Genomic DNA, 26112 nt, shown 5'->3' with positions numbered 1-26112 from the left:
ACCTTGGACCTCCCCTTACTACCCGCCAGCTCTTGCGTCTGGCACGAAACCCCCAAGCTCATAAATCCAACTCCGGGAATAAGTCTCCTTCCCTTGCCTCAACCGATGCTGAAACCGACAACGAGGAAGTTGCCAGCGAGCCCCAAGAATACTACACTACCTTCCCGAATGACTCCGGATATGGGGACTCGGGTTTCTTCCCGAACGCTTAGACAGGTACTCCACTACCTTTCCATTGTATATACCAGTTTTTCTTCGCAATTGTTTTCGGTATCTCCTCCAACTTCCTAACACAGAGACTGTGTGAACTAAGTTTGGGGGAGGCATCAAGTATTTAATATGTTTTCTTTGATGATTTGAGTCTCATGCATTGCATTGTACATATATATATGCAAAAAAAAAAAAAAAAAAAACACAAAAAGAAACATGTAGTTGCATCACTTGCACTTTTAAGATTGAGTCTAGAGCATATAGGTTGCATTCACTTGCATTGGGAACAATGATTTAAAATGCCTTGCAAAGAACCCTTGTCTAGAACTCAAAATGACACCCTAGTTAAACATATCAAGTAGCTTAAGCGTCTCTTGAAAACCTTGCACGCTTCGAGCCTTGAAAACTCTTCTTGAAACTTGTTTGCTTGCTTGATGTTAGCATTGTTCTTAAGATCAGCTCCAATCTAAACTTGGCTTGAATGAACTTAATTTCTCTTGCATATGGGCATTTGCGTACTTGATCATGGATCTCATACACATTTGGGTTATCTTATTCCTTCATACCTATCTTTGTTAACCCAAATGGCACTCCTTACCCTAAAACCCTAACCATTCCTTGAGACCAAACATTTAATTGCATGAGTGAGGCCTCTTTTGATAGCTTGTCATGTGCAAAATCTTGAGAGTATTGGAGGCGACATAGGTTTATTCTCATCTCTTGCTAGCACAATGAGTTAGCATTTGGGGATGTGAGAGGGGTTTGTGTGTTTTAAATTTCAATATCTTGGGTTTGGAGAGTGAGAAAGATGAGATATATGAAAATGAAGCTCCTAGGGATATATATATAAAAAAAAAAAATAATAATAATAATAATAAGAAACCTTAGATTATGTAACAAAGAACCTTCCCCTTAAAAAAAAAAAAAAAAAATCAAAAAGAAGTTGGGGAAGGAAATGAAAAAAAAGGTTAGAACTTGTGGAAAGTGAATTAAAATCCCTAGCGAGTGGGTCAAATGAAAAGAAAAGAGAGTTGTACATTGGTGAGTGATGTGAGGGGGTTTAGATTGATTTTGAGATGATGATAAAGAGGGTAGAACTTGTGATCATTTACAACAAAATAGGGTAGAATGATGAGAATGAATCTATGTATGCATGAGTTGCTTCTAATCTTAGATAAATTTTGCATAATGATCAAGCTCCTTGTTTTGAGTGATAACCACCCTTAAATAAAAACATTTGAACCCATCTCTTCATTCATATTAGACCATTGCATACCTAGCCAAATGATTGAGATCATGTGCCAATTTGTGAGACTCCACCTTGTGTGTGTGTGCGCGAATCAATGTGAGAGCTGATTGAAAGGACTTGTTGGTAAAGAGTATTGCAACTTGAGTAGAGGAAAAAGAGTATGGATAGGCCTAGAGAAGCTAGAGTATAATAAGGAGAATGCTCATGCTATTTGTTATGTTTCTTTAGGATGTTAAGTTGAGTGCTAGGAAGTGTTACTTTTGGCTATGAGTTCCCACCTTCAACCTCTCTCTCTTATGAGTTCTTACAAGGTCACTTGAGGACAAGTAAGATACAAGTTTGGGGGAGTTGATATCTTGCATAATTACATTGTTTTAACTTTCTATTTCTTGCATGTTTTGATAATCTAGATTAGGAATCACGCGTTTTAGTCTCCTTTTGCATTGCATAAGTCTTTATCAGGTTGTGGAGTTTCCATTGGAGTTCTTAGAGGTACTTAGAAGCATTTGGGATCAAAAAGGGAGTGGGAAATGCTGTTTAGACGAGCAAAGCACCAGAGCGGGGTACGGGAGCGACATGCGGCACCCGCTCCAGAAGAGTCGAAGTTGGCGCGACGTCTTGCACCGAGGTGATACACCCGCTCCAAGCCCAACTTCTTGTCGACGACTTTCATGATTTGGAGCGACCTCTTGGAGCGACGTCACGCACCCGCGCGGGGTTTTGGAGAGGTGAAGCAAGTTCTGCGGAGCGACCTATGGGAGCGACCTAGTGTACCCGCGCCAGATGCAGAGCGACCTCTGGAGCGACGTCATCAACCCGCGCGGGATTTTGGAGAGGTGAAGCAAGTTCTGCGGAGCGACCTATGGGAGCGACCTAGTGTACCCGCGCCGCGTTTTATCTTATGTCGAAAACTTATGTTTTATTTGGGCTTTTGATAAGCAAGCCCATTAGGTTTCAAAAGTCACATAAATACTCTCTAAACCTAATGTTGGGGGTTATCTTGTTTTCTATCAAATCACAAAAGAACTTTTAGGAAAAAGATCTTATCTTGAATTTTTCTCTCTTGTGATTGCTTGATTTTTCTTGATCTCTTATCATGTTTAGCACCAAATCATCTTTGATTCTTGGGCTCATCATGGAGAGTAGTGAGTAGTCATTTTTGGATTCATGGGTTAGGGAGATTAAGGGTGATTAAGCTAGATCTAAGGTGTTTAGGGATAGATCAATCTTATTCCTTGCTAGTAGAGGGCTTTTAATGCAATTTTAGAGTTGGCCTCTCTAAAGTTGAGCTCTAGGCATTTCATACCCGGAAGGTGTTTGATGAAATGCCTGAACCAACTCTCCTAAGCTTTTAACATCCTTGCCAAAGGGATTTGTTGTTAAAGGTGTTAAGATGGCTAGTAGACTTGAGATTAATGATTACTTAGGTAACATTCAACCAAAGGAATTTGATGCTTGAGTTATCTAGGTAAATGAGCATTCATCTAGGGATAGAGTTTGTTTAGTATTGTGTCTAGGCCTAAGGAAGATATAGATTGGTTAAAAGTTGACACCTTTAGGTTGAATCTTGATCACCCAAGATCAATTCCCATAGCCCATGAGTTCTCTCTTCTTATAAGAAAGAAAGCTTTGCCCTTTATTGCATTTTAGGTAGTAATCTAGTTTACAAACATCTCAAAAACTGGTAGCACTTAGATTAAGCATGGTCTTGCATTCCCTTTGCTTTAGAATCACTTAGAAATGGTTTGACATCCTTTATATTATAACATTTGATTAGGAGCCTTGAAACTCCTATCATCAAACACAGAGACTAAACAAAGAGTTAGTGGCAAATGAGGGATTTACAAATAGAACACAAGAGCCTTAATAATAATAATAATAACTGCCTCCCAACTTTCTTGCAGTTTCTCTTGTGCCTAGCGGTCCTCGCCGGCACCGGAGAGGCTCTTCTTCCTCTCTAGCTTGTTCACCTGCCTTTCTTTCTCGGATCTCAGTGTTTTGTGGTGTGGTTTCATCGACAGTCTTTGATTAGTCGTGGAACTTTAGTTTGTCTCTATCATCTCTGGTTTCTTGCCATTGTTGCTGTCTTTGCTTCTCTTTTTGTCTGGTGGTGTGGGTTGCTCACTTTCTTTCAGTGAGACTTGCTCTTGTGGTCTTCGTACATGGATTCAAGGCGGATCTAAAGGGTTGGTTTTTGATTCATATGACCTGTTTGAGGTGTTGGTCTCTTCATAGCAGTGATGTTGAAGCGTATGCCTTTTAGCAACGGGTTTGCTTATGACTAGCTCATGCGCTCCGACTTTAGTTTACGTTTTGGATTTTGTCCTTATGATAAGTTATTGCTACGTGCTGCTTTTATTTAAAGTAGTATTCTAGTGCTTTCATCATTTTTCTCTTGTGAGGAGTTGGATCTAGTTTCATTATGGGATTGTTTTTGTCTCCATTGTCTCTTCGGGTATGTGATTTTGCGGCAGTGAGAGTGGATCTGATCGATCAATCCATACTATCCATCTGATTTTCATTTTGCATTTCAAGCTTGTACAATATTTTAGCTGAAGCTAATGTGTACAAATTTGATAAAGGCAGTAAAGAAGGAGACTTATTTAGACGATGATAATTATTTTCATGTTTTCGTTAAAGGTATTAGAAGTCCGTCTGCTATTGTGGGATCGGAAACACCTAATCTACCTCAATTTGAAATAAGACCAGTTTGTGATGGCTAATGTGGCATCTGCGATGTTTGTGTTCACCAGTTTCGGTGAGGAAATACCATTAATTTCTCTTTATCATTTTGTCATTCTTCTATGATGTAATACATTATAATCAAATTCAATGAAATAAAGTGTTAAAAAAAATAATAATAACCGACGATGTAAAGGGTATTGGTACGCCCCAAACGAAATTAAGTTAAAGCCCAATTGAAGAGAGAGAAAGAGAGCATTTTCTTTCTTCTTCGTCTTCCTTGCGTTTGCGTTTGCAAGTGATTGTTTAGCTCCATAATTCAAATTCGAAAAACTGAGAGAAAAGATGAGCGATGGATGGAGAAATTTCCGAGGTCTCTCTATTGTTGTTGTGTCTGTGGGGTCAATAAGAAGATACATTTACATGATATCTTCATTTTGTATATCGTGTGAGATTTTATAATTTTACTGGACCTTTGCAATGGTGTGTCAATTTTTTTGTTTTGTTTCCCCAACTGGTTGAGGATGTGTATGTTTCTCATTGTTCTGCTCTTTTGTATTTTGGTATGCTCAGCTTACTAAACTTTTTCATCATGTCAATTTTGATTACTCTTGTTGTTCTAAAAATAGTATGTTAATGTGCATTGCTTGTACATTATTGGTGATGATTGAAGAAGGATGATCATGAGAATGGAAAAGAACATGTAGTAAGAGTGAAGTGGAGACATTATTTAGGGCTGATCCTTAATTAAGAGACTATAGTTTAGTGGTGTGAAGTGTTGAGTAAGCTTAGAATGTCTTGTTATGGAGGTTAAGAATCAATCTTCGCATGTTAATTTATTTTAGGTTGCTCTACTATTTAAATGAATAATTTAGAAACGGTAATTGGGCTTCCAACAGGCCCAATATAAACATAAGTCCTATTTTAATTGGGCTTTAGAGCAGATTACAGCAAGAAAACACTTCGAGTCGACACGTTAGTCATCTCAATCAACGGCTAAGATTCTGGAAGAACAGGTAGTCCACTCTAAATTCGTAAGCACGTGATCGTAACGCTAATTTAATACTTGCTACGTTTAGGCCTTTCCTATCCATTCGTCAACGGCAAATATCTGATCGTTCATTATATCTTTAATCCAACGGCCAGAATAGAAAACTGGTTCTTCAAGAAATATCTCTTTCTTTTTCTTTTGACGCGATTACATCAGTGGGCCCCGCTGTCATTGTTTATTTACGGCACAGCCCTGTTAATTTAGCGTGTTCTCTCGTCACAGTCATCTTTTCTTCTTCAATAAATGTAACCACCACCTCTCCTCGTTTCATTCTTCATCGTAATTCATTTCCCCTCGATTTCCTGAGATTCTCGTGCCATAGCTTCGGTGAGTTCTCCTTCGAAATCCATCGATTCTCTTGTATTATAGTCATCTTCGTTATCGCATGTCTTCGATTCTCTTGCTATTAGCTATATCCGGCTCTGAACAGTATTATTGGTATATAGTCTGATTAGTAGATTCGTTGTTAATTTTGGTTTTCGGTAGTAGTCTTGCTCGATCGGTGTGATGCTTTTGACTGAGTTTGATCATGCAATCGTACTGTGCATCGTATCATCGTGTAATCGATTGTTACCATTTCAAGTTTCTTGTGAATCCTTCAGTTATAATGCAATTAGGATTGTTTCCTTTTATAATTCTTTGTCAGATTGAAGGATCTTTCCTTTTTTGGGATGCTGGTTATGGCTTTGTTGTAATCGTGAGAGTAGCAATTTTTGTATAGCGTACAAAATAAAAACGTTGATTTCAATAAACGTCTTTATCATTTGCAAAGTCAATAAAGTTTTTTATTTTATTTTATTTATATCTTCCACGCTAGTGTTTGCTTGGTTGCTAGTAAAGATGATAGTTAGAGCATTTTTTAATGCGTGTTACCTTGTCAATCTTTATCTGTTTGAACCGACCAAATAAAAGTCTATTCATTCAATATAATTATTATTTTTTTATATAGATTCTTGTTGACGTTTTTGGTATTTTAAACATGGTTGCCTAACTTACTTTTTGGTTCTCAATGAATAGGTGAAATGGGAATATACTCAAGAACGGTTGCTGTGTCACTCGTTGTGTCGTTCCTGCTGTTTCTTTCTGCCTCTGCTGAGCGCAATGATGGGACCTTCAGAGTCGGCCTGAAGAAACTCAAGTTGGATCCCAAAGGCGGTCTTGCTGCACGTGCGTTTGGTTCCCACCAAGAAAATCCCCCGAGAGCTTACAACCTTGGAGACTCGGGCGATGCTGACATTGTCACGCTGAAGAATTACTTGGACGCTCAGTACTACGGTGAGATCGCTATTGGTACTCCACCGCAGAAGTTCACCGTGGTGTTTGATACCGGAAGTTCTAACCTCTGGGTGCCATCATCCAAATGCTATTTCTCGGTAAGCAACATTTGGTCTATAATTGCTTGTTGTGGTCGAGATACATTTGAGAAGATAATTAATTTTGTTCTGTCCGCTGTGTAGATTGCGTGTCTCTTACATCCCAAATACAAGTCGTCGCGGTCAAGCACATATGAGAAGAATGGTTTGTTCTCTCTCTCTCTCTCTTTAATCCTGAATTAGTTATGCAGTCTTTACTATGTTTCTGTATTATCAAAATTTGGGATTTGTTTATAATGATGTCTGTTTCTTGTCTTTGGTGCAGGAAAATCCGCCGCAATTCATTACGGAACTGGGGCTATTGCTGGTTTCTTTAGTAATGATGCTGTCACGGTTGGCGACTTAGTTGTCAAGGATCAGGTAAACTATCTATCTCACAGTACTCAAAACTCTTACCACTCATTTATTCTACATCGTTGTTCTTCCTCCTTAACATTGTCTATCTTATCAGGAGTTTATCGAGGCAACCAAGGAGCCTGGTTTGACATTTGTTGTAGCTAAGTTTGATGGTATCCTTGGTCTTGGATTCCAAGAGATCTCTGTTGGAAATGCCGCTCCTGTTTGGTATGCTTTCTTCTCTTGATTGGGTTGAGTTTACTACATTCTTGTAGTGTTGATCTCATGCCAAAATGTCTTGTTTTTACAGGTACAACATGCTCAAGCAAGGCCTCATCAAGGAGCCGGTGTTTTCATTTTGGCTTAACCGTAACGCTGAGGATGAAGAAGGTGGTGAACTTGTGTTTGGAGGTGTTGACCCAAAACATTTCAAGGGACAGCATACTTACGTCCCTGTGACACAAAAGGGTTACTGGCAGGTGTCTTATTTATATTATTTTCTTGTCTTGGTTTCTCGTAAACGTCTTCCAATGGTCTAACTCAAGCCTTGTGTGTGTGTATAGTTTGATATGGGTGATGTTCTCATTGGCGGTGCACCCACTGGTATGTTAACAGTACTATCCTTTTTCTGTATAATATATAGCTGTTCCTAACAAATTTGAAAATGTTTTACTTTTTATGTTTACTGGCAAAGACTGGATTTAATGTTTAGTTTTTGTTATACAGGATACTGCGAAAGCGGCTGCTCTGCTATAGCAGATTCTGGAACATCTCTGCTTGCGGGTCCAACAGTAAGCAAGAATCTGAAGGAGTTCTAATGGTTTCTAAAGTGTCGTATTGGTAGTAATACACTCTTTTTTTTTTTTGTCTGCGTAGACTATAATCACCATGATAAACCATGCTATTGGAGCATCTGGAGTTGCTAGCCAGCAGTGCAAGACTGTCGTAGATCAGTACGGGCAGACCATCTTGGATCTGCTTTTGTCTGAAGTAAGTATGCGTGATTGTCTAGCTAATAAAATCTAGTGTGACAAATAATATGTTGACACTCTTGCTATGTAAATGAAATTAACTCACTGTTCCCGTTTCCGATTGCAGACCCAGCCGAAGAAAATCTGCTCGCAGATTGGTCTGTGCACATTCGATGGTAAACGTGGTGTCAGGTAAATTTCCAGTGGGTTCGTTTATGATATAGAGAAGCTTTATTCTTTGAGGAGATTGCTTACTATAGTTCTTATTTATCGTTTAGTATGGGCATTGAGTCTGTGGTGGACAAGGAAAACGCCAAATTGTCTAACGGTGTTGGAGATGCCGCGTGTTCTGCATGTGAGATGGCAGTTGTTTGGATTCAGAGCCAGTTGAGGCAGAACATGACTCAGGAACGCATATTGGACTACGTCAACGAGGTACAACAACAAGCCTCTCTTGCAGTATTTTTTATTAATAAATCTGTTGAACCATTCTTGTTCTGATCCTGTTCATTTGCTACTGTTGCTTTTTTTTTTCTTTGTGAACAGCTATGCGAGCGTATTCCCAGCCCAATGGGAGAGTCTGCCGTGGACTGTGCACAACTCTCGACCATGCCCACTGTTTCGCTCACCATTGGGGGCAAAGTCTTTGATCTTGCTCCACATGAGGTATGATTGAGAACATGATTTATAATCTCGTAGTTGTCACCTGAATAGTATCCCCATTCTAACCTCTTGATGATGTTGTGGTGTGAACAGTATGTTCTGAAGGTTGGTGAGGGCGCTGCAGCACAGTGCATCAGTGGCTTTATTGCACTCGACGTTGCACCACCACGTGGACCTCTCTGGTAAATAATTGGTTCTACACTGCAGCACAAGTTCTTCTATTTCTTTCTTTCTCTTTCTAACCTGAAGCATGGTGGTAAAATGTAACAGGATCTTGGGAGATGTATTCATGGGCAAATACCACACCGTGTTTGACTTTGGAAAAGCACAGGTTGGATTTGCAGAAGCAGCCTAAACACACGGTTGGGCGTATGGTTGTTAGTTGGCTTTATGTGAACAATCTGTCTCTGTTTGTATGTTTCTGGAAGGGTTTGTGTTAAAGACTGAGTCGTGGTAGAAATGGTGGTGCAGAGCTACTTTTTATCTTTTTAATGGGTTTCCTAATGACATAAAAAAAAAGAAGGCCTTTGTAGTTTTGAAGGCATTGGCTTTGTAAATATTTCTGCTACTCAAGTTCGATGGTGAAAACTTTTTAGATAAAAATTCTGTCTTTGGAGCCACCTCTACCTTTGTTTTATTATGCTTTGTGATTAGCAATTGTCATAAGCAGAGACTTCGCGAGGAGTTAGTGGTATTGTGATTTGTGAAAACGTCTTTTAGCACCAAATACATTTGGGTTTAGTGGGAATCACGTCCATAAGGCACAGTATGTATAGTTACCGTAGCAGAAGGATCATTACGACAAAGCTAAAAGAACGGATCAATTCTACTCATCAAGCTAACAACATTCAAATCACGAAGCAGCAAAACCTATCTTTGCTTTGCATTCTCTAATCTCTGTCCCCATCATCTTCCATGCTTACAAGAAGTGACAACTAAACCCAAGCTTCCGGATAAAATTAAGCACCATATCAATAACAAAAAATTATGAATTTATCTCAACCTCGCTAGAGCCTTCATTAACACCGAAGATTGCGATGTATCCCTTAACATCATTACATACAAACACTGTGTTAAACGGGTTGAGGAAAGCTTGTAGGTTCGAGACAGTTTGGGTCGGTCAGAGAACGGAAAGGAGTAGTAGTTTAGGCTTTTCGATGAGATGAAACAGAGGGGTATTCGACCATCGGTTTATATCTACAGAGCGTTGATCGATTGTCTGAAGAAGTCGGGAGATTTTGAGAGGGCACTGCAGCTTTCAGATGAGTTGAAGAATACTTCAACATTAGGTTTGGCAAGTCCACAAGATTTTAAACTACACTTGAGACTACATAGACGTTAAACTTCTCTAGTTTTGAGTAGCTGTGTATATCATTTCAGGTAGGAATATGTAATGAAACCAAAACAGTTTTGAGTTTAGTTTTTGATTTGAAGGACATGATGAATTGAAAATCAAGGTTTCAAAAGTGATAGTTTCATAAAATTTGCATACTACAGAAGTACAAAATGTGTGTCATAGTTTCGCTTTGAAAGAAGGAATATGTCCGGAGAAGTCTAGCCACTTTCTTACCATAGCTTGTTCTTGACCCAGAAAAGAAGGAACACGACCCCAAGCACGATGGCAACTGGTGCCCACTTCCTGATCAAAGCCTGGTTCACCAAACCAAATGTTTCAGAACCATATGCAACAAACTTGAGCTATAAACTAAAACATGATCATAAGAAACGAGAGCATCTCATAACGTTAACGTGTGACCAATGTTGCATTGTGTACAATCATATACTAACCTGACGGTTCAAATCTTTAGCCTTGTCAGCATATATACGAGATTCAGATGTTAGCCGGCTCGACATTTCGCTCACCTCTGCATTAACAAAAACAAGAAGAGGAAACAGTACATGATTAGCATATTGCTCTGTTCTCCTGATTCGAAAAACCGTAATGAATGAACCTCATAGATAGAGTTGCTTACGGTCTAGCTTTTCACCAACACCTAGGACTTCCTGCACATTCCTCGTCATTATTTGATGGACCTCATAGAGTTCGTCATTCAGCTTAGCAATATTCCGTTGCGTACGAGTGTCTTGGTACAGTTTCTTCGTTTTCTGAATGAAAGTATCTACAACAACAAAAAAAAAAAGAGAGAGTGAGAAACCAAGGAAGCTATGTTTCCATGAGAATACATAAGAGAATCTACAGTACACACATACCAAACTTAATAAAGGCATAAGGTCGAGCAGCTGTTTCAATGTTAGGTCCATTGACACGTTCAAACTCATTTTTAAGGTCTTCCAGGTACTGGAACGCCAGTTTCTTAGGGTAAGAGCGGTCACACATTGTCAAGTAGCAAACACGTCCTTCTATTATGTAACTAAAGTTCACTGGTCAAGGAAGAGCATAGATACATGGTTCTTTCTTTCAAGATATAAACATGTCAATAACAATGCAAGAGTCTTGAGATATGTCATGATGTCATAGTTTACGAGGCTGCCAAAAAGCAATGATAGTATAGTTCAAAAGACGTAACAGATGCAACTACTCTTAATCAAACATTAAAACATGAAATCTATCAATCAATAAGTAAGTAAGAGATGTTAAAGGATACTGGAAAATATAGGGGCCAGTCTCAACAGACATTCTCGAAGCTTCGTTATGACCTCTGGAGAGATTCTTAAAGAGAGCCTTGACCTGTTGCTTATACATGTCGGAATCTGGCAAGTCACGCCCATCGTCAAGTCCCTCAGCTAGAGGCAACCCGTCAGTGACACGAGCTATCAATGTCATCTTCACCATCTTAGCCTTACTCCTCCTTCTCCAACAACAACCTCACTGCAATTATCAATAAAATTTCCAAAAGTAAGAATATGAATCTAAATGTAAAGAGAGGCAATTGAGCTAAGCATTCAGATCAAATTCGAAAGATCTGAGATAAAAATCCAAACTTTCGATCCGAAACGGAAGCAATCCTTGTAAAAATCGAAAATTTACACAGTTGAAGATCGGTTTGAGCTAACCTGAATTGTTCTTCTCGATTTGAGGATCTGAGAACCTGGAGGAAGACGATGATCCAAGGAAAGATAAATTAAAATGTTTTTTTTAATAAAGGGTTTATCAAGGGGGTGATTTATTATTTATTAATTAATATTTTTTGTTGTTTGAAATGTTTATTTATGACGATCTACGTTCTGCGTTTTTTTAGTGACATGATGTGATCACTGGGCTTGTGACGCGTTTTATTGACATGTCTTCAGTGACGTGGCGCGTTTGATCTAGCTTCACAAAACGCTACGTTTGTGTTTGGACGAAGCTCCTAACGCATAACGTTTCAAGCGTTTGTAATAAAGCTTTTTCTGGTCCAAGATATTTTGAAACCGGACCGAATCGATCGCTGCCTCCGGTATTAGAAAAAAACCCAAGCCTTTGTGACCCGAATAAAACCGGAAATTTTCGGCTTTAAAACTAGCGACATACTCTTATGATTAAACCGGCCGGTTCATGAAACCTCTTTCGGGTTTGAAACTAACTCCAATTCGTGCTCAAAATCACAAATCGTCAAACCTTTTTACTACAATCTGTCGCCGGTTGTTGTCTCCATCATTTTCCTTCGACTCATGCTCTGTCTCCTCAGATACGAGATAATAAATCGATACATTCCTTTAATTGATTCAGTTCGATTTGTCTTCCATGTCTGCTGGATCTCCATTACTGTCGGAGAATCACTAAAGTTCACTGCTTTGCGTCTGTCTGCAAGAAGATCACTTTAATCAATGGCCAAAGCCATGGAGCCAAGCTCGAAATCAAGGAAAGAAAGCATCTTGATCAAATACGCCGTCGTCTCGCGTCTACTCGTCCTCTTCTTAACCATTCTATGGCGGAGCTTCCTCCAACCGTACGATACATCCGCCGCACTCAACCCTCCTTGCCTGCGTCACAGAGACGTCCCCGAAGACTCTCCTCCGTTGCTAGTAGCTAATCCACTCTCGAAGACGCTTGAGAACAGCGTAGTCTGGGACAGCGTTTACTTCCTCCGGATCACGGAGTGTGGGTACGAGTATGAGCAGATTTACGCCTTCTTGCCTCTTCTTCCCTTCTTCATCTCCCTTCTCTCTCGCACAGGTAACGTTTTCTGATTCGTTTTGAATCTCTTCGAGTTCTCACTGATGAGAAAATTTGTTTGTTCTGATTCAGTTTTTGCGCCTTTGGTTCCGTTGATTGGTCTCCGAGCTGTGATGGTGTTGTCTGGTTACGTTGTCACCAACTTAGCCTTCGTACTTGCTGCTATCTATCTCTTCAGGTACTTCTTTTACATTCATCAACAGTTTTGAGTTCCTATTAGAAATGTCTTACATGAGTCTTTGCTAACAGGGTTTCAGTTATTATCTTGAAGGACACTGAAGCTTCATTCAGAGCTTCAGTTATCTTCTGTTTCAATCCAGCGTCTATATTCTATTCGTCAATGTAAGTGCATTCAAGCAATGATCTCTTCAATCTTATAAAAATGGTAACTAACTGATGAGGATTGGACTGTTTCCATTTTAACTTTCAGATATTCAGAAAGTCTGTATGCTTTGTTTTCAATTGGAGGCGTGTACCACTTGTTATCTGGCGCCAGCAATGTAGCTGTTCTCTGGTTTGCTCTCTCTGGCTGTGCAAGGTCCAATGGAATCCTCAATGCTGGTTATATCTGTTTCCAAACTATGCATCGAGCTTATGAAGCTTTATACTTGAGAAGGCGCGTTTGTGTGAGTTATACATAACTTCATTCAAGTTTCACAAGTTATGGTATCAAGCTAGTCTATCATGTCATCTCTGAATGATTTGTTTCTCTATCTAGTTGTCTGTGCAGGTTTTAATTACTGGATTTATTCGATGCGTGTGCATTTGTCTTCCTTTCGTCGCATTTCAAGCGTATGGATACTATAACATATGTCATGGACATAAGCTGGATGATGAATTGAGGCCTTGGTGCAAAGCAAAGGTACCTTTGCTTTACAACTTCATTCAAAGTCATTACTGGTAAGTTTTGAACAATAGCCATTTTCTTGTTCTTGCAAGTTTTTCTTTCATCTATTTGATTTTTGAGCCTTTGGTTTTCTTGTTGATATGGATTTGTAACAGGGGAGTAGGGTTCCTTAGGTACTTTCAGTTTAAGCAGCTCCCAAACTTTCTGCTTGCATCCCCTATTCTGTCTCTAGCTGTGTGTTCTATTGTAAGTTACATGAAGACTCGGCCTGAGCTCTTCACTTCGCTGGGCTTTCAAGCTACTGAGAAAGAGAAGAGTTCTTCTGCAAGGCTTTATTCTCTGAAGGATGTACTTGAACCAGATGTTATAACTTCATCAAATGAAGGTATCTTCTTCTTCGTTATGTGATCTAGTAGTTTCAAAGCTGAACACTCTGTTGGATCATCCTCTCTATTTTCCTGAGTAGGAAAGAGTGACATTAGGCAGAGAAAACCGAGCAAAAAGAAGGATGTGACTGTCACCAACAATGCAGCTGAGAAATCCAACTCGCCAGAAGCATCAGGATACTTTTCAGCTGATGTTTTCCCATTTGTCGTACATTTGGGTTTAATGGCAGCCACGGCGTTCTTCATCATGCATGTTCAGGTTACAATCCTTAATATCATAAACATAATGCAAAGAAGTTAATATGATAGCAAGGTTTTAGTGAGATAGTTGTTCACTGTCCTCATGTGTGTGTTGTGATTATTGCAGGTTGCAACACGGTTCTTGTCAGCGAGCCCTCCTCTTTACTGGTTTGCGTCTCATTTGATTTCATCTCCTAAACATAGTAAATGGGGATACTTGATGTGGTCATATTGTGCTGCCTATATCCTTCTTGGATCTCTTCTCTTCTCAAACTTTTATCCATTCACTTGATTTCAAGCTGGTTATCTCAGCATCTTTGGTTGTTCCATCAGAGTATCAAGACGTTGGTTTACCTTTGCCAACGGTCTCTTGACTCTTGAGTCATGTAAATGCAGAGAACCAACCGGTTTTGTTGTTTCTGCAAATTTTAGCCCACTAGAATTAGTTTTTTCCTCGGCTATGTGCTCACTGTAGTCTCATGTGGTAAGACAGATATGTATCTTTTGGCTGTTTTATAATAGATTTGACATTGAAGCAACAGTTCCATTATGAACATATTGTGAAATGAAGATAAATATTCAGTGTGCAATCAAATATTATGAAAATGAATAAAAGAACACAAGAGATCATGAGTTACAACAAGACTTCATAGAGATAGCCATTCAAAAAACTATCTAAGTTTGGGTTTAATGACTTCAATGCCTCCCATGAAAGGCCTAAGAGTCTCAGGGACCACCACGGATCCATCTTCTTGCTGGTAATTCTCCAGCAAACACACCATCATCCTTGGGACAGCACACGCCGTTGCATTTAGAGTGTGCACAAACTTAGTAGACGGAAGATTCGCTTTGCCCTTCTTAGAACCAGTCTGAAGCGGTTCAGATGGGCGGAAACGGATTCCTAGTCTCCTGCTTTGGTAATCAGTGCAGTTTGATGCACTCGATATCTACCACAGAAGTTAAAACAAGCAAGCTCAAAGAAGAAACTAAGATTCAGATTAGAGTTTGTTTTTTTATTCACCTCGCCAAATCGTCCTAAACCAGGCATCCATGCTTCAATGTCAAACTTGCGGTAAGCTGGAGCGCCTAAATCCGCTGTGGCCATATCCAATGTTCTGCAAAGACAGAGTTAGACAAAAAGTCCAGTGGCAGACAGAACATAGAGTTTTCAGTTCAGTTTCTTACTTGAAATGTAGTCCTAGAGAAGTGAACAAGTCTTCTTCAATTTGAATGAGTTCGTTGTGGAAGGACTCACTATCTTCAGGTCTGCACAAGACAAACATTTCCGCCTTGCTGAACTGATGGACTCGGTAAAGACCCCTGCTCGAAAATGGAGAGAATCTATTGAGTATAATAAGAGCCAAGAAGATGCATCAGATAAACTAACTCACTTTGCGGCGGCGCCGGCTGCACCAGCTTCAGTACGGAAGCAATGAGAGAACGCTATGTACTTCAAAGGTAATGCTGATTCAAGTAGAATTGAATCCATGTGTATTCCTCCCACAGGAATTTCAGCGGTACCAATGAGACATTGATCAGTTCCGTCTATAGAATAAACCTATAAACAGAAGAATGGAAGCTTGATTGGCAAACAAATACAAACACATCGGCTTATCAAACAGATCAACACACATAAGTAGTGCAGAAACCTGAGTGTTATCTCCACGAGGTTGGAAACCGCATTTCTCAACGATAGATGATCTCACAATTTCAGGGGTTGTTAGGGGAGTAAAACCTTTCTTCATGACTTCTGATAGTGTCCAATTAAGAAGTGCCATCTCCAATAACACTGCCTCATTCTTCAAATAGAAAAACTTTGAACCACTTACCTGAAAGAATGTTAAAGCAAGAAGGCATTACTTTGATGAGATCTTAGCCCTTTAAATAGACAAAGCGTATACCTCTGCAGCAGAGTCAAAGTCCATGAGATCTAGATCCTTCCCAAGCTGAAGATGATCTTTGATTGGGAAACTAAACTCACGTGGACTACCAACCTAGAAAGAATCATGTATCTTTTTAGAAAGGAAAATGCCACAGTCAAATGCAACAGTTCATGGAGTTATGACCAAACTAAACTACCTCATTTCTAATAGCCGATGAATCCTCTCCTCCCACAGGAACATCAGGGTGAGTCATATTTGGTATAGACCGCGCCACATGTTGAAGCTCATCTTGAAGTTTCATTAGGTCTTCTTCCAGAGTCACAAGACTTTCTTTAAGATTCTTACCTGAAGGCAAAACACTCCCTTTAATCTTCAACAAAGAACACAGACCGACAAACAAAATGGAACATCCCTCGTTTACCTTCTTCCACGAGTCTCTCACGTTCTGAAGGTTCAAGCTTCCCTTTCATCTTCTTGGCAACGTTGTTCCTCTCCTCACGAATCCCCTCAACTTCCTGCTATCTGCAAGCGTTTCATTAGCCGAACCGAGAGAAGAAAATGTATAGTAACAATGAGTTCTTCCTAAAAGGAGCTGACTTTACATGTTTCCATTACTAAAAATCCCAAATTTGAATTGTGCTAACTGCCAACAATGTGTTATTCCTCAAAGGAGCTGACTCTTTACATGTTCCCATTACTAAAGATTCCAAATTTGAATTGAGCTAATTGCTAACAAGGGAACAGAGAAGAGTAGAGTATTAGATAACCTTCTGGAGAGTGACCATGTTCTCGTAAAGCTGGAGCACAGCTTCCAAATCAGCATTGGAGTTTCGGTTCTTGATATTGATCTCGACTGCTTCCTTGTTATCCCTTATCCATTTAAAGTCAATGGCAGCCTTCCACTGAGTCCTCGCAGCTAAAAAGTAAAACCTCGCAACCGTAAAAAGAATCAGTCACGTTTCAAAAGACAGTTTGAAGAGGTAAGAGAGAGAGAGAGAGAGAGGTAATAATACCAGAGGAATCCGAAGAAGTCTGCGTGAGTGGAGTGTCTTGTACTGCGGTGGAATTGGAGAATGCTCTGAGCAGGAAAGAAGGCTTGCGCGGTTGAACGTGGCGGGAAAAGAAGGCTAGGGTTGGAGATGGGTTGAGGAAGAGGCGGGAAGTAGTGAAGGTCAAAGGAACGGTGGCGAGTCTTAGTGTGTGTAAACCCATCGCCGGAGCTGAGAAAGAGAAGACACTGACGACGACTGGTTCAGTTTTATAATCTGGTTCATTACAGGACGATACTGAAACGCTGTCGTTTTAAGTGATGACGAAGGCACGTCGGCGAAGTGACGTGTCAACGGAGGGCTTCACTCAGCTCGCGAAGGTCTTACCTGATTAACTTGCCACCTTGATTAATAAAACGGTGTCGTTTCGGAGGCTATTTTGTTTTAATCAGCTACGGCAAGGTCTACTTGCTACCGTTTGACTTGCCACGTGTTTACTACATCCTTGAGTGTGTGTCTGATGAAACGCTGACGTGTTTCTTTTCTTTGCCTTTTTTTTTTTGTCACTGTCTGTCTGTTTCTGGCTTCTTCTTCTTCCTTGAGAGCTGAAAGAAGCAATGGCGATTTGGTCGATCGTTCGAAGGAAGGTTGTTAATGGCTGTAACTCCTCTTATTTTTCTTCGGTGAGTTTCCACACGTTTCATCTCTCTATCCCAAAAAAAAAATTCGTTTTATTTTGTTTGTTTTGAAAGGATCAGTCTGTTGTTTTTTTTTTCAGATTATAGGAAAGTCGTGGAAGAGTACGAGTGCTAAGGCATCTCATCCTCGCTACTATGGAGCTCTTTCGAAAGAGGTAGATGCTTAAAGTCCATGTCTTTATATACTTTTGGCAGTTGAGTTTGTGTTTGAAAGGAATTAACTTTGAATATGCTGTTGTAAGATGATCAATAGATATATTCTTGGATTATTTCATTTTCATCGTGATGGTAAAGCCATCTTTTACATTGAATACAGACTTCAGTTTTCGTAAGAGGATCACGGGTGGTGGTGAACGCCGTCAGTCTTCCTTCTTATCTAGGTACTACTCCTTGGTGATTATATGATACACTAAGACACATTCACATTACTTGTTTGATCTCTCTTTTTTTTTTTTTTTTTTTTTTTTTTGATTTATAGGTTCCAGTTTGAGCTCAAACGCAATTATGAGGTGGGTTATGTTGTTGCATTTTAAGCCATGTTTTTTATTTTGTTGTGACTAGCTATAACTGTTTTATGATATTGCTTTGATTGTCTATTAGCAGGGTAACTCTGCCATGCATCCAAACATTCAACACTAGTATTAGGTTGTTTTCCTCGGATGAAGGTATGATACACTCTTGGTTTCAGTTTCAGTCCATATCAGTGTAAGTGATGTGGTTCGATTATTGATGAATAAATTCATTTTTGGTGATGGAAGGTGGGTCTGTGGATGCTGTTGTTCCATACATGGGAGAATCTATTTCTGATGGCACTTTAGCCACTATCTTGAAGAGTAAGTACAAGCTTATTTAACCTTTCATATCTAGGAATTTTTCATTGGCTGGAGCCTGGAGATAAGAGAAATTGAATCAACATTATCTATGTAAAACCTCTATTTACTGGGAACAGAACCGGGAGACCGTGTGGAAGCTGATGAGCCCATTGCACAGATAGAGACTGATAAGGTGTTATTATTGGTTGCGTTCTTTCTTTTCTCTCTGCTCTTGAAGCTTAGTCAATGTCACTAATGGTTTTATTAAACAGGTTACAATCGATGTTTCTAGTCCTACTGCTGGAACTATTGAGAAGGTAGAGTATATATCAGATTGAAAGTAATTTTTTTTCAAGATTGTTGCTGCATTGACATCATCTCCTTTTTCGCAGATTGTTGCAAAAGAAGGTGATACAGTGGAGCCTGGTTTCAAAATAGCAGTGATTTCTAAATCTAGTGGAGCTGCAACTAAGGTTGAAGATTCAGAGAAGAAGCCTGAGGAGTCTAAACCAGAGAAAAAAGAAGAGAAGCCAAAACCTGTAGCAGAATCTCCTCCTTCACCAAAAGTGGAAACTTCACCTCCAAAAGAGAAGCCTAGAGCTCCTCCTCCTCCTCCTCCACCTGCTTCAGGGGCGTCACCAAGAGAACCTCAACTTCCTCCAAAGGACCGGGAAAGAAGGGTATTAGGAGTTTGTATGCTTGATTTAGAAAATCTTCTACTTGCGATATGAGTAGTTTTTGTCTTTTTGACTTTGGACTTGCAGGTTCCTATGACAAGACTCAGGAAACGTGTTGCTACACGATTGAAGGACTCTCAGAACACCTTTGCGTTACTGACTACGTTCAATGAAGTAGACATGTGAGTTTTTGATTATTCATTGTGCTTTATAGTAGCAATCTAAACAAGAAACAGCCTTCTCTCTCATCTCATCACATCAGTGGTCTTCTTGTCACTTTCATGTTTCTGAATTTTACCTCAACATTTTTAACTTCCCTGAATCAGGACAAATCTGATGAAATTACGTTCAGAGTACAAAGACGCTTTTCTTGAAAAGCACGGTGTCAAACTAGGATTGATGTCAGGTTTTATAAAGGTATAAACTTCACTACTCCCCCATCATCAAATCATTGTGTTTGTATCTTCCAGAGAATGATAGTTTTCTTGTTGCAGGGAGCCATCAGCGCACTCCAAAATCAACCTGTAGTGAATGCTGTTATAGATGGAGAAGACATTATCTACAGAGATTACGTCGACATCAGCATTGCTGTTGGTACACCAAAGGTATGATCTTCATCTCATCATGTATAACTCTATACTGAATCTGAACTTCAAACTGATTCCAATGTGTGCTTATATAGGGACTCGTTGTTCCAGTGCTTCGAAACGTAGAGCAGATGAACTTTGCTGAGATTGAGAAAGAGATCAATAGACTTGCTAAGAAAGCAACAGCTGGAACAATTTCCATCGATGAAATGGCTGGAGGCACATTCACCATCTCTAATGGTGGTGTTTATGGTAGCCTTTTGAGTACTCCTATCATAAACCCTCCTCAGGTTTGAACCTTCTCCCACTCATCATTTTCTTACATCTGATTCAATGCTATGTGAGTCAACAATCCACTGACTTCTACTGTAACGTTTACAGTCAGCTATTCTTGGGATGCACTCTATAGTGAACCGCCCAATGGTTGTGGGAGGAGAAGTAATGTCAAGGCCAATGATGTACATTGCATTGACTTATGACCACCGTCTGATAGATGGTAGAGAGGCCGTTCTGTTCCTCCGTCGCATCAAAGACGTCGTTGAGGATCCACGCAGGCTTCTTCTCGACATCTAGACCGGATTCTATGAAACTGTCCATGTGTTAATCCAAAAGAAGTTATCTTTCTATCACAACCATGTTCCTTGCTTGCTTGCTTAACCAAGAACTTGTATATGTTTTATGTGTTAAAAGATTTATTTCAATAAGAGTGAAATAAGCAATGCCCTCTTGGCAAAAGAACGTACACTTCAAAGGAAACAGAAGTCATTTAACATAAGCAAGAGACAGAGGTCATAGAAGAAGAGGACACACACATTATGATGGCTTGTAGTATTTGGTGGCAACGAACGGCATCTTGGTGATGTTACCTTCATAAGGTTTCCCACGGACCAAGATCTTGACTTTAGTCCCATTCTTGTGCTGACCTGACTTCACATACCCCATAGCTACGTTCTTCTTCAGGTTGGGGCTAAACCCACCACTCGTGATCTCTCCAATCTTGTTACCATTCTCATCATGGACCTCGCTATGCGACCTTGCTGGTGGTCCCGAAGAGAAGAATCCAACTCTTCTGATAGTAGGTCCATCTTGAAGCTGCTTGAGGATTACATCAGCGCCAAGAAACCCTCCGTCGGCTCTTCTACGCTTCCCTATGGCCCATGTGAGTCCAGCTTCAACAGGAGTAATGTGTTGCTCCATGTCGTTGCCGTATAGACAAAGCCCTGCTTCTAGCCTGAGACTGTCTCTTGCTCCTAGACCCGTGAGCCTTACTTTTCCCTCGGACTTCTCCAGGATTGCTTTGGCTAAATCAACTGCGTGCTCGGATGGAACCGAGATCTCAAAACCATCTTCACCAGTATACCTGAAAATGCAAAAACAGACTCTTCTTCTTGAACTATTGTCTACTTGAACCAAAGAAACAAGAAGATACTGTAGCAACCCGCCCCGTGGGATCTAGACTGGCCCTGACTCTAATCCCTAAGCTCCCCAGGTAGATTATTTTACGTTTGGTATTCCTCGAACCCAAGACTTTAACAACCCTCCCACAAGATGAGTTATCACCGATTGATAACTCGTCTTGTGGGAGGGTTATGCTTTGCAGGCCCAACCTGGGTCTACGGGACGGGTTTTTACAATAACATTAGTGTCAAAGCTGACAGTGAAAGATGAGTTTTTACCCGGTCCTAGTAAGGAAGCAGGTGGAACCATTAATGTCCAGGATCTGGAACTGTCCAAAGTAAAGCTTGCTCAAGTCTTCTTTAGTCAGGTGTTGAAGCACCGGAGCAGCCAAAGGACCCTACAATGCAAAGGTTCAATATCACATTGTACTACAACAATCTTTTGGTTCAAATCAATATAGCCAAACCTGAAGGGCGAGAAGAGATCTCTCATCATGGATATGCCAAGAGACATCACCTCCTTTGGATTTAAAAGCCTTCATGTGCTCTTCAATATGAGCCAAATCCTTATCCCTACAACCAGCATTCACCACCAAGTAGATATGCTCATCAGTCACTTTAGTAATCACCGAGTCATCAATAGCACCACCCTTCTCATTCGTGAACACAGTCAAGCTCCCCGTTCCAGGAGCCAAACCAGCCACGTCAGCAACCACGAGCGTCTCGAGGAAAGGAACACAGTCTTTGCCCTTGAGGCTCAAACCACACATGTGGGCAACATCGAACAAACTCCCGTTGACCCTGCAGTTAACAGTCGAGTCGATGATGGAGTCTTTGTACTGAATCGGCATGCTCCAACCGGCGAAAGGAACCATCTTTCCGCCGTGGGCGACGTGGAAGTCGTAAAGGGCGGTTTTTTTAAGGTCAGCGCCGGAGGCGAAGTAGCGGCGTGGTGACAGAGGTTTCTTGTCGGATTGAGCAAGACGACGGGTTATGGATTGGCCTAGCTGCCATAGACTCCCTCCTCTCATCTCCTCCTCCTCCTCAACCTATATACACAGTTTGATCCAAGTATAATCAGAATCACATTAATGAATCTTTATATTAAGCATTTCATCCAGAGAGAGATAAAATTGCTCAAACTCTTGTGCTATGAATGAAAAAAGGAGAACACTTTAAATCTCATTGACAAAAAGGTGAATACTTTGAATCCATAAAGCCTTATCTATAAGATTCAGATTCATTATGTAACATCTGAAAAACAATCTGGGAACTCAGTATTAGTAATGAGATTGAACTTTCATTAACAAATGTTGTCTGAAATCATAATAATCGGCGATTCTGTGAATGAAAACATAAACTCGAGAGGTAGAAATGAAAAGGGTCGTGGAGAAATCTTACAAAGATTGAGACTTTGTGTTTGCCTCTGGAGCTTCTTCCAGATTCCTACTTGATGATTCGCTAATAAACAAATAAATAAAACGGCTTTTATATTTTTGGGATTAAAAGTTCAAAAATTGAATTAGATTTAAAATATGGGAAAAAGAATGGGGTTGGTGGTGGAGGCAACATCATCCAAAGCAACCACATCCCCATTGAGTGGTAAGTGTATGTTCTATCTTTATCTTCTTCTTTTACAGTTTTGTAAATTCAAAATAAACATATTGCAAAAAGAGGAAATGTTTGATCTTTGTACTATTTTTTTTTTTCTTTCAAAGGCTTGCTGTTAAAGACTAGAAAGATGCAAGAGATTGGTTCAGCCATCGAGTTAAAAGTTGAGTAGAGAAACAAATTGCATAGCAAACCACAACACAACATACTTTTTCAAAAACAGAATATAAAAGAAATAGCATGGGAAGATGAAGAGCAGTGCCCACCACCTCTGCCACGCCTTGTCTTTTTTTTTTTTTAGCGATGGTGGTGAACCACTTGATATGCTTTCTCCATATCCTTTACTTTCTGAGATGATTTCAAACAACGACCTCCACGAGACCTTTGCACCATATCTTTGTACTCTTTTGTGATACAACTTTCTTGGGAGTTGTAGTCTTGTAGACATTCTTTTACTTTGGCATTTTATCCATTGTAACCCGTCTTCAATCGAGTAAACCAATTTGGTACAGAAATTTTGAATTCTACTAAACCATCCATAACCGGAAAACACCTAAACCAGGTGGTGGAAATATATTTATTCAGGCACGTAACAGAGTTTAGCTCAAAGACAAAAGGAACGAGCACATAGAAACACGACACACACTGCAACATCTTATTTAGATTAAGAACTAAGTCTTCCTTCTACTTCATAAGATCACATTTTATTATTATTATGGTTTTGTCTGTGATCATCACCATCATCATTACTCTTCCTCATTCCAGTTCCTTCAGAAAATCTTCATTGTCTACCAGAACCTGTCATTTTAACCACCAAACAAACCTCTTAGCAAAACCAAAATGAAGCTAAGTAGAATCTTTAATACAGTCACCAGATTCATCCATCTCTCAAATGCGCAGTTACTTACTGTTTTCCAGCCATCTGGATCGAGGAATGAGACAATCTTGGTGCCGAGTCCAGGAAGAGGTCCGGCTTCTCTAGTGATCTTTCCTCCTAGCTCTTGGTTGACTATCTTCACTACTTCAGCGCTTTTGTACACATCATCCGTGCCTATTGCAATCTGAGAATTACATTTAAGACCAAATGTTAACGATCAAAAGAAAGAGCACAAACCGTTTAAAGACAACATAAACAGTAGCAATAGTCTTAAGCCGGTACCTGTGCATATGCGTTGCCCTTTGTGTACTCAGTCACGCCGTAGTTATAGGTCAGCTCCAAAACTATCGACTCATATTCCTCAGCATATCCCATCATGCCTATGGTGTACTGTTTCATTAAACAAAAATTCGTTAAGAGTCGCAACGTATCTCAAAAGGGTAAACTACTTGTCTGAGAAGTATCACTGATTAGTTCACCTTGTATTCAGGTCTCTCGATCCTTCTCAAGAGTCTCATCCCAAGGGCCTGCATGGATTCTAAAAGTGAGATATAAAAGCAAGAAGCTTTCTAGAAAACAGCAATGTTCATTGCCTTATACAAGGAGTGTCATTACCTTTTCATAGAACTTGATGGCGCGGTCAAGATCACCAACACGAAGCATGACTTGACAGAGAGGTTCAGGAGTTGGACCTCTCTGGATAAGCTCAAAAGTGTAACCATCAGGGTCCTTGACAAAGGCAATGACACTGCCTCCACCTTTGACCGGACCAGGCTCTCTGGTGACATTTCCACCCTTGGCACGAACCGCCTCAACCATCTTAGAAACCTGAAACCAAACTCTCCACACATTCAGGGACCGACTGATCCTAGAAATCTAAAAAATCAAAGCATGAGCACGACTTACATCTTGAGTTGAAATAGCGAAATGCCCAAATCCAGTTCCAATGTCATATGAGCTAACACCATAATCTGTAAACATCAAAAACATGTTAGATTCTGATAAAAGAACCCAAGTAATATCACTTTTGTGTAGACAAGAGAGATAAGAGGCATATACTGTAAGTGAGCTCGACAACGAAGTTGGAGGTTTCAGGACCAAACCCAAGGAAAGCATTAGAGTACTTCTCCTCAGGGACATCTCTTTTCCTCAACACCTTCATGCCAAAGCACTCTGTGTAAAACCTATTCAAGAAAACAATTCCTGTTATTATATAGAATGAATAACACAATAGTGTATGAATGAAACAGAGTAAAGGAAAGAGAGATACTGGATAGTGCGATCAAGATCACCAACGCGGTACACAACATGGAGAAAACGACGCTTATCCTTCTTTGGCCACTCCACCAAATCAGCATTTTCTGCCATTTTTCTACAAAAAAAGAAGAGAGATAAAGATCCAAACTTTAAACAGTTTTCTCAATGATCATCATCACCGTAACACAGAACAATGAGATCCCATGAAACCCATAAGATCAATCGAACGACGATCCACAATTAACCCAGATTCATTCAAAATATATGATTCTGAATGAGAATCAACCCTCGAATGTTTAATCAACGAGAGTACGATCATCGAAACGTAGGAACGAGATCATCTGCGACAGTTACTCACCTGATAGAAGATGAGCGAAACGGAGTCAGATACACACACACACCACTGGGCTTTGATAATTTTCTGTAGACAGAAAGCAAAGTCCGTCACTGTACTTATAATAAAGAAAACTATCAAGTGAGTGATTACTTATCGGGTTACTGCCTGTGATGTAGTGTAACCATCACAGACGCGGTACAGCCGTTAGATTAGTTGTTTGGGGAACGATGGGATGTCAACCTAACGCCCATGGGATACACGTGGTCGTACATAAACGATATTTTTTTGTCGGCAGAAAGTACAATAATGAAGTGTATTATTAATGATAAGAGAAAAAAGCCCAAGGCACATGGGTGTAAGCCCATACATATGAATTGATAGGTGAAGTAGAAAAGCCCACTACATGAATTTTTTTTTGTTTGATTAGTTTGTTTTGAATTTACATTTTTCATCTACATGCATGATGCATGTAATAAAAATAACTAAAATATTTAGATCTCAATCTATTTTTCTAATCTCAACCATATTAATGTTTGGATGCATATGCCATATGAACAGAAGACATGTTATAACAAATGTTTTGAATTTAACTTCTCTAGAAATTAAGCTGCTGTCCTCTTTCTTCTGTTTGATAGCTTTTATATATCAAAAGAGTTGCCAGATGGACCTCTGATAATTGATAAACAAGTTTTGTCGGGTTGCTGTTTTGTAAATTTTTTTCTTTCTAATGCAGCACTATGTTCCCTAGATTATGATATATGTAGAACGTTACATTTGTTAGTTACCTGCAACTTGTCGCAATAGTTTTGGTTTTCTAAAAGCATTTATTAAGTTAGTTTATTGGTTGAGACTTGAGAGGGGG

At 39.9% G+C, this 26112-nt stretch overlaps 7 protein-coding genes across 11 annotated transcripts; 3 read left to right on the top strand and 4 right to left on the bottom strand.

The window, feature by feature from the left end:
- Positions 1–5289: 5289 nt before the first annotated feature.
- LOC106415178 (aspartic proteinase A1-like) lies at positions 5290–9155 on the top strand. Its single transcript, XM_013855816.3, has 14 exons — positions 5290–5519; positions 6210–6565; positions 6650–6710; positions 6831–6925; positions 7017–7129; positions 7212–7380; positions 7465–7504; positions 7628–7692; positions 7778–7891; positions 8000–8064; positions 8151–8307; positions 8419–8538; positions 8629–8717; positions 8806–9155. Exons 2-14 carry the CDS (start codon positions 6215–6217, stop codon positions 8888–8890), a joined length of 1524 nt encoding a protein of 507 aa, XP_013711270.1. The 5' UTR covers positions 5290–5519; positions 6210–6214; the 3' UTR covers positions 8891–9155.
- Positions 9156–9955: 800 nt separating this feature from the next.
- On the bottom strand, positions 9956–11750 carry LOC106411905 (25.3 kDa vesicle transport protein). The gene is made up of 6 exons (XM_013852764.3): positions 11551–11750; positions 11142–11365; positions 10747–10907; positions 10509–10655; positions 10324–10400; positions 9956–10185 (listed from the first exon to the last, which is right to left on the bottom strand). The coding sequence occupies exons 2-6, from the start codon at positions 11327–11329 to the stop codon at positions 10102–10104; spliced, it is 657 nt and encodes a 218-aa protein (XP_013708218.1). The 5' UTR covers positions 11330–11365; positions 11551–11750; the 3' UTR covers positions 9956–10101.
- Positions 11751–12070: 320 nt separating this feature from the next.
- Positions 12071–14664, top strand: LOC106413866 (GPI mannosyltransferase 2-like). The gene is made up of 8 exons (XM_013854602.3): positions 12071–12652; positions 12725–12830; positions 12902–12994; positions 13083–13278; positions 13371–13552; positions 13655–13884; positions 13966–14144; positions 14253–14664. The coding sequence occupies exons 1-8, from the start codon at positions 12304–12306 to the stop codon at positions 14415–14417; spliced, it is 1500 nt and encodes a 499-aa protein (XP_013710056.1). The 5' UTR covers positions 12071–12303; the 3' UTR covers positions 14418–14664.
- LOC106413865 (serine--tRNA ligase, chloroplastic/mitochondrial) lies at positions 14656–17243 on the bottom strand. 3 transcript variants are annotated; one of them, XM_022703242.2, is made up of 10 exons: positions 17022–17243; positions 16776–16924; positions 16430–16523; positions 16205–16353; positions 16027–16119; positions 15775–15954; positions 15517–15683; positions 15311–15445; positions 15147–15240; positions 14656–15072 (listed from the first exon to the last, which is right to left on the bottom strand). In XM_022703242.2, the coding sequence occupies exons 1-10, from the start codon at positions 17218–17220 to the stop codon at positions 14797–14799; spliced, it is 1536 nt and encodes a 511-aa protein (XP_022558963.1). In that variant the 5' UTR covers positions 17221–17243; the 3' UTR covers positions 14656–14796. The 3 variants fall into 3 exon arrangements, with proteins under 3 accessions (XP_022558963.1, XP_048622319.1, XP_048622318.1); XM_048766362.1 differs by having other exon boundaries at positions 16430–16530; positions 16776–16938; positions 17022–17175; XM_048766361.1 differs by having other exon boundaries at positions 16776–16938; positions 17022–17169.
- Positions 17176–20490, top strand: LOC106413867 (dihydrolipoyllysine-residue succinyltransferase component of 2-oxoglutarate dehydrogenase complex 2, mitochondrial). 2 transcript variants are annotated; one of them, XM_013854604.3, is made up of 14 exons: positions 17176–17680; positions 17776–17850; positions 18012–18075; positions 18174–18204; positions 18299–18360; positions 18454–18528; positions 18645–18700; positions 18780–18824; positions 18900–19187; positions 19272–19366; positions 19511–19601; positions 19679–19789; positions 19867–20061; positions 20153–20490. In XM_013854604.3, exons 1-14 carry the CDS (start codon positions 17615–17617, stop codon positions 20342–20344), a joined length of 1446 nt encoding a protein of 481 aa, XP_013710058.1. In that variant the 5' UTR covers positions 17176–17614; the 3' UTR covers positions 20345–20490. The 2 variants fall into 2 exon arrangements, with proteins under 2 accessions (XP_013710058.1, XP_013710057.1); XM_013854603.3 differs by having other exon boundaries at positions 18296–18360.
- On the bottom strand, positions 20446–23130 carry LOC106413869 (aminomethyltransferase, mitochondrial). Its single transcript, XM_013854605.3, has 5 exons — positions 23049–23130; positions 22570–22629; positions 21636–22217; positions 21448–21566; positions 20446–21131 (listed from the first exon to the last, which is right to left on the bottom strand). The coding sequence occupies exons 3-5, from the start codon at positions 22197–22199 to the stop codon at positions 20585–20587; spliced, it is 1230 nt and encodes a 409-aa protein (XP_013710059.1). The 5' UTR covers positions 22200–22217; positions 22570–22629; positions 23049–23130; the 3' UTR covers positions 20446–20584.
- A 188-nt stretch (positions 23131–23318) lies between these two features.
- On the bottom strand, positions 23319–25417 carry LOC106413871 (putative lactoylglutathione lyase). 2 transcript variants are annotated; one of them, XM_013854607.3, is made up of 9 exons: positions 25272–25417; positions 24927–25028; positions 24716–24840; positions 24563–24627; positions 24272–24484; positions 24136–24183; positions 23939–24046; positions 23688–23840; positions 23319–23577 (listed from the first exon to the last, which is right to left on the bottom strand). In XM_013854607.3, exons 2-9 carry the CDS (start codon positions 25022–25024, stop codon positions 23536–23538), a joined length of 852 nt encoding a protein of 283 aa, XP_013710061.1. In that variant the 5' UTR covers positions 25025–25028; positions 25272–25417; the 3' UTR covers positions 23319–23535.
- Positions 25418–26112: the final 695 nt, after the last annotated feature.

Source organism: Brassica napus, chromosome C8 (assembly GCF_020379485.1).
Source record: "Brassica napus cultivar Da-Ae chromosome C8, Da-Ae, whole genome shotgun sequence".
Taxonomy (NCBI): Eukaryota; Viridiplantae; Streptophyta; class Magnoliopsida; order Brassicales; family Brassicaceae; genus Brassica; species Brassica napus.
The sequence above is the reverse complement of the archived record's forward strand: the minus strand, read 5'-3'. Positions and strand labels throughout refer to the sequence as shown.

Excerpts from the sequence above, each read along its gene's own strand:
- LOC106415178 (XM_013855816.3), top strand. The coding sequence starts at position 6,215 with ATGGGAATATACTCAAGAACGGTTGCTGTGTCACTCGTTGTGTCGTTC. Across the intron at positions 6,566-6,649 it reads CATCCAAATGCTATTTCTCG|ATTGCGTGTCTCTTACATCC; the intron begins GTAAGCAACATT and ends TCCGCTGTGTAG. Across the intron at positions 7,381-7,464 it reads CACAAAAGGGTTACTGGCAG|TTTGATATGGGTGATGTTCT; the intron begins GTGTCTTATTTA and ends GTGTGTGTATAG.
- LOC106411905 (XM_013852764.3), bottom strand. The coding sequence starts at position 11,329 with ATGGTGAAGATGACATTGATAGCTCGTGTCACTGACGGGTTGCCTCTA. Across the intron at positions 10,656-10,746 it reads TTATGCCTTTATTAAGTTTG|ATACTTTCATTCAGAAAACG; the intron begins GTATGTGTGTAC and ends TTGTTGTTGTAG. Across the intron at positions 10,401-10,508 it reads TGTTGGTGAAAAGCTAGACC|AGGTGAGCGAAATGTCGAGC; the intron begins GTAAGCAACTCT and ends TTGTTAATGCAG.
- LOC106413866 (XM_013854602.3), top strand. The coding sequence starts at position 12,304 with ATGGCCAAAGCCATGGAGCCAAGCTCGAAATCAAGGAAAGAAAGCATC. Across the intron at positions 12,995-13,082 it reads TCTATATTCTATTCGTCAAT|ATATTCAGAAAGTCTGTATG; the intron begins GTAAGTGCATTC and ends TTTAACTTTCAG. Across the intron at positions 13,885-13,965 it reads TATAACTTCATCAAATGAAG|GAAAGAGTGACATTAGGCAG; the intron begins GTATCTTCTTCT and ends TTTCCTGAGTAG.
- LOC106413865 (XM_022703242.2), bottom strand. The coding sequence starts at position 17,220 with ATGGGTTTACACACACTAAGACTCGCCACCGTTCCTTTGACCTTCACT. Across the intron at positions 15,684-15,774 it reads CTCGTGGAGATAACACTCAG|GTTTATTCTATAGACGGAAC; the intron begins GTTTCTGCACTA and ends TTCTGTTTATAG. Across the intron at positions 15,241-15,310 it reads TCTCTAGGACTACATTTCAA|AACATTGGATATGGCCACAG; the intron begins GTAAGAAACTGA and ends CTGTCTTTGCAG.
- LOC106413867 (XM_013854603.3), top strand. The coding sequence starts at position 17,615 with ATGGCGATTTGGTCGATCGTTCGAAGGAAGGTTGTTAATGGCTGTAAC. Across the intron at positions 17,851-18,011 it reads ATGGAGCTCTTTCGAAAGAG|ACTTCAGTTTTCGTAAGAGG; the intron begins GTAGATGCTTAA and ends CATTGAATACAG. Across the intron at positions 19,790-19,866 it reads TTGCTGTTGGTACACCAAAG|GGACTCGTTGTTCCAGTGCT; the intron begins GTATGATCTTCA and ends GTGCTTATATAG.
- LOC106413869 (XM_013854605.3), bottom strand. The coding sequence starts at position 22,199 with ATGAGAGGAGGGAGTCTATGGCAGCTAGGCCAATCCATAACCCGTCGT. Across the intron at positions 21,567-21,635 it reads GATCTCTTCTCGCCCTTCAG|GGTCCTTTGGCTGCTCCGGT; the intron begins GTTTGGCTATAT and ends TTTGCATTGTAG. Across the intron at positions 21,132-21,447 it reads TGCTTCCTTACTAGGACCGG|GTATACTGGTGAAGATGGTT; the intron begins GTAAAAACTCAT and ends TTGCATTTTCAG.
- LOC106413871 (XM_013854607.3), bottom strand. The coding sequence starts at position 25,024 with ATGGCAGAAAATGCTGATTTGGTGGAGTGGCCAAAGAAGGATAAGCGT. Across the intron at positions 24,841-24,926 it reads GATCTTGATCGCACTATCCA|GTTTTACACAGAGTGCTTTG; the intron begins GTATCTCTCTTT and ends TTTCTTGAATAG. Across the intron at positions 24,047-24,135 it reads TCGAGAGACCTGAATACAAG|TACACCATAGGCATGATGGG; the intron begins GTGAACTAATCA and ends TTAATGAAACAG.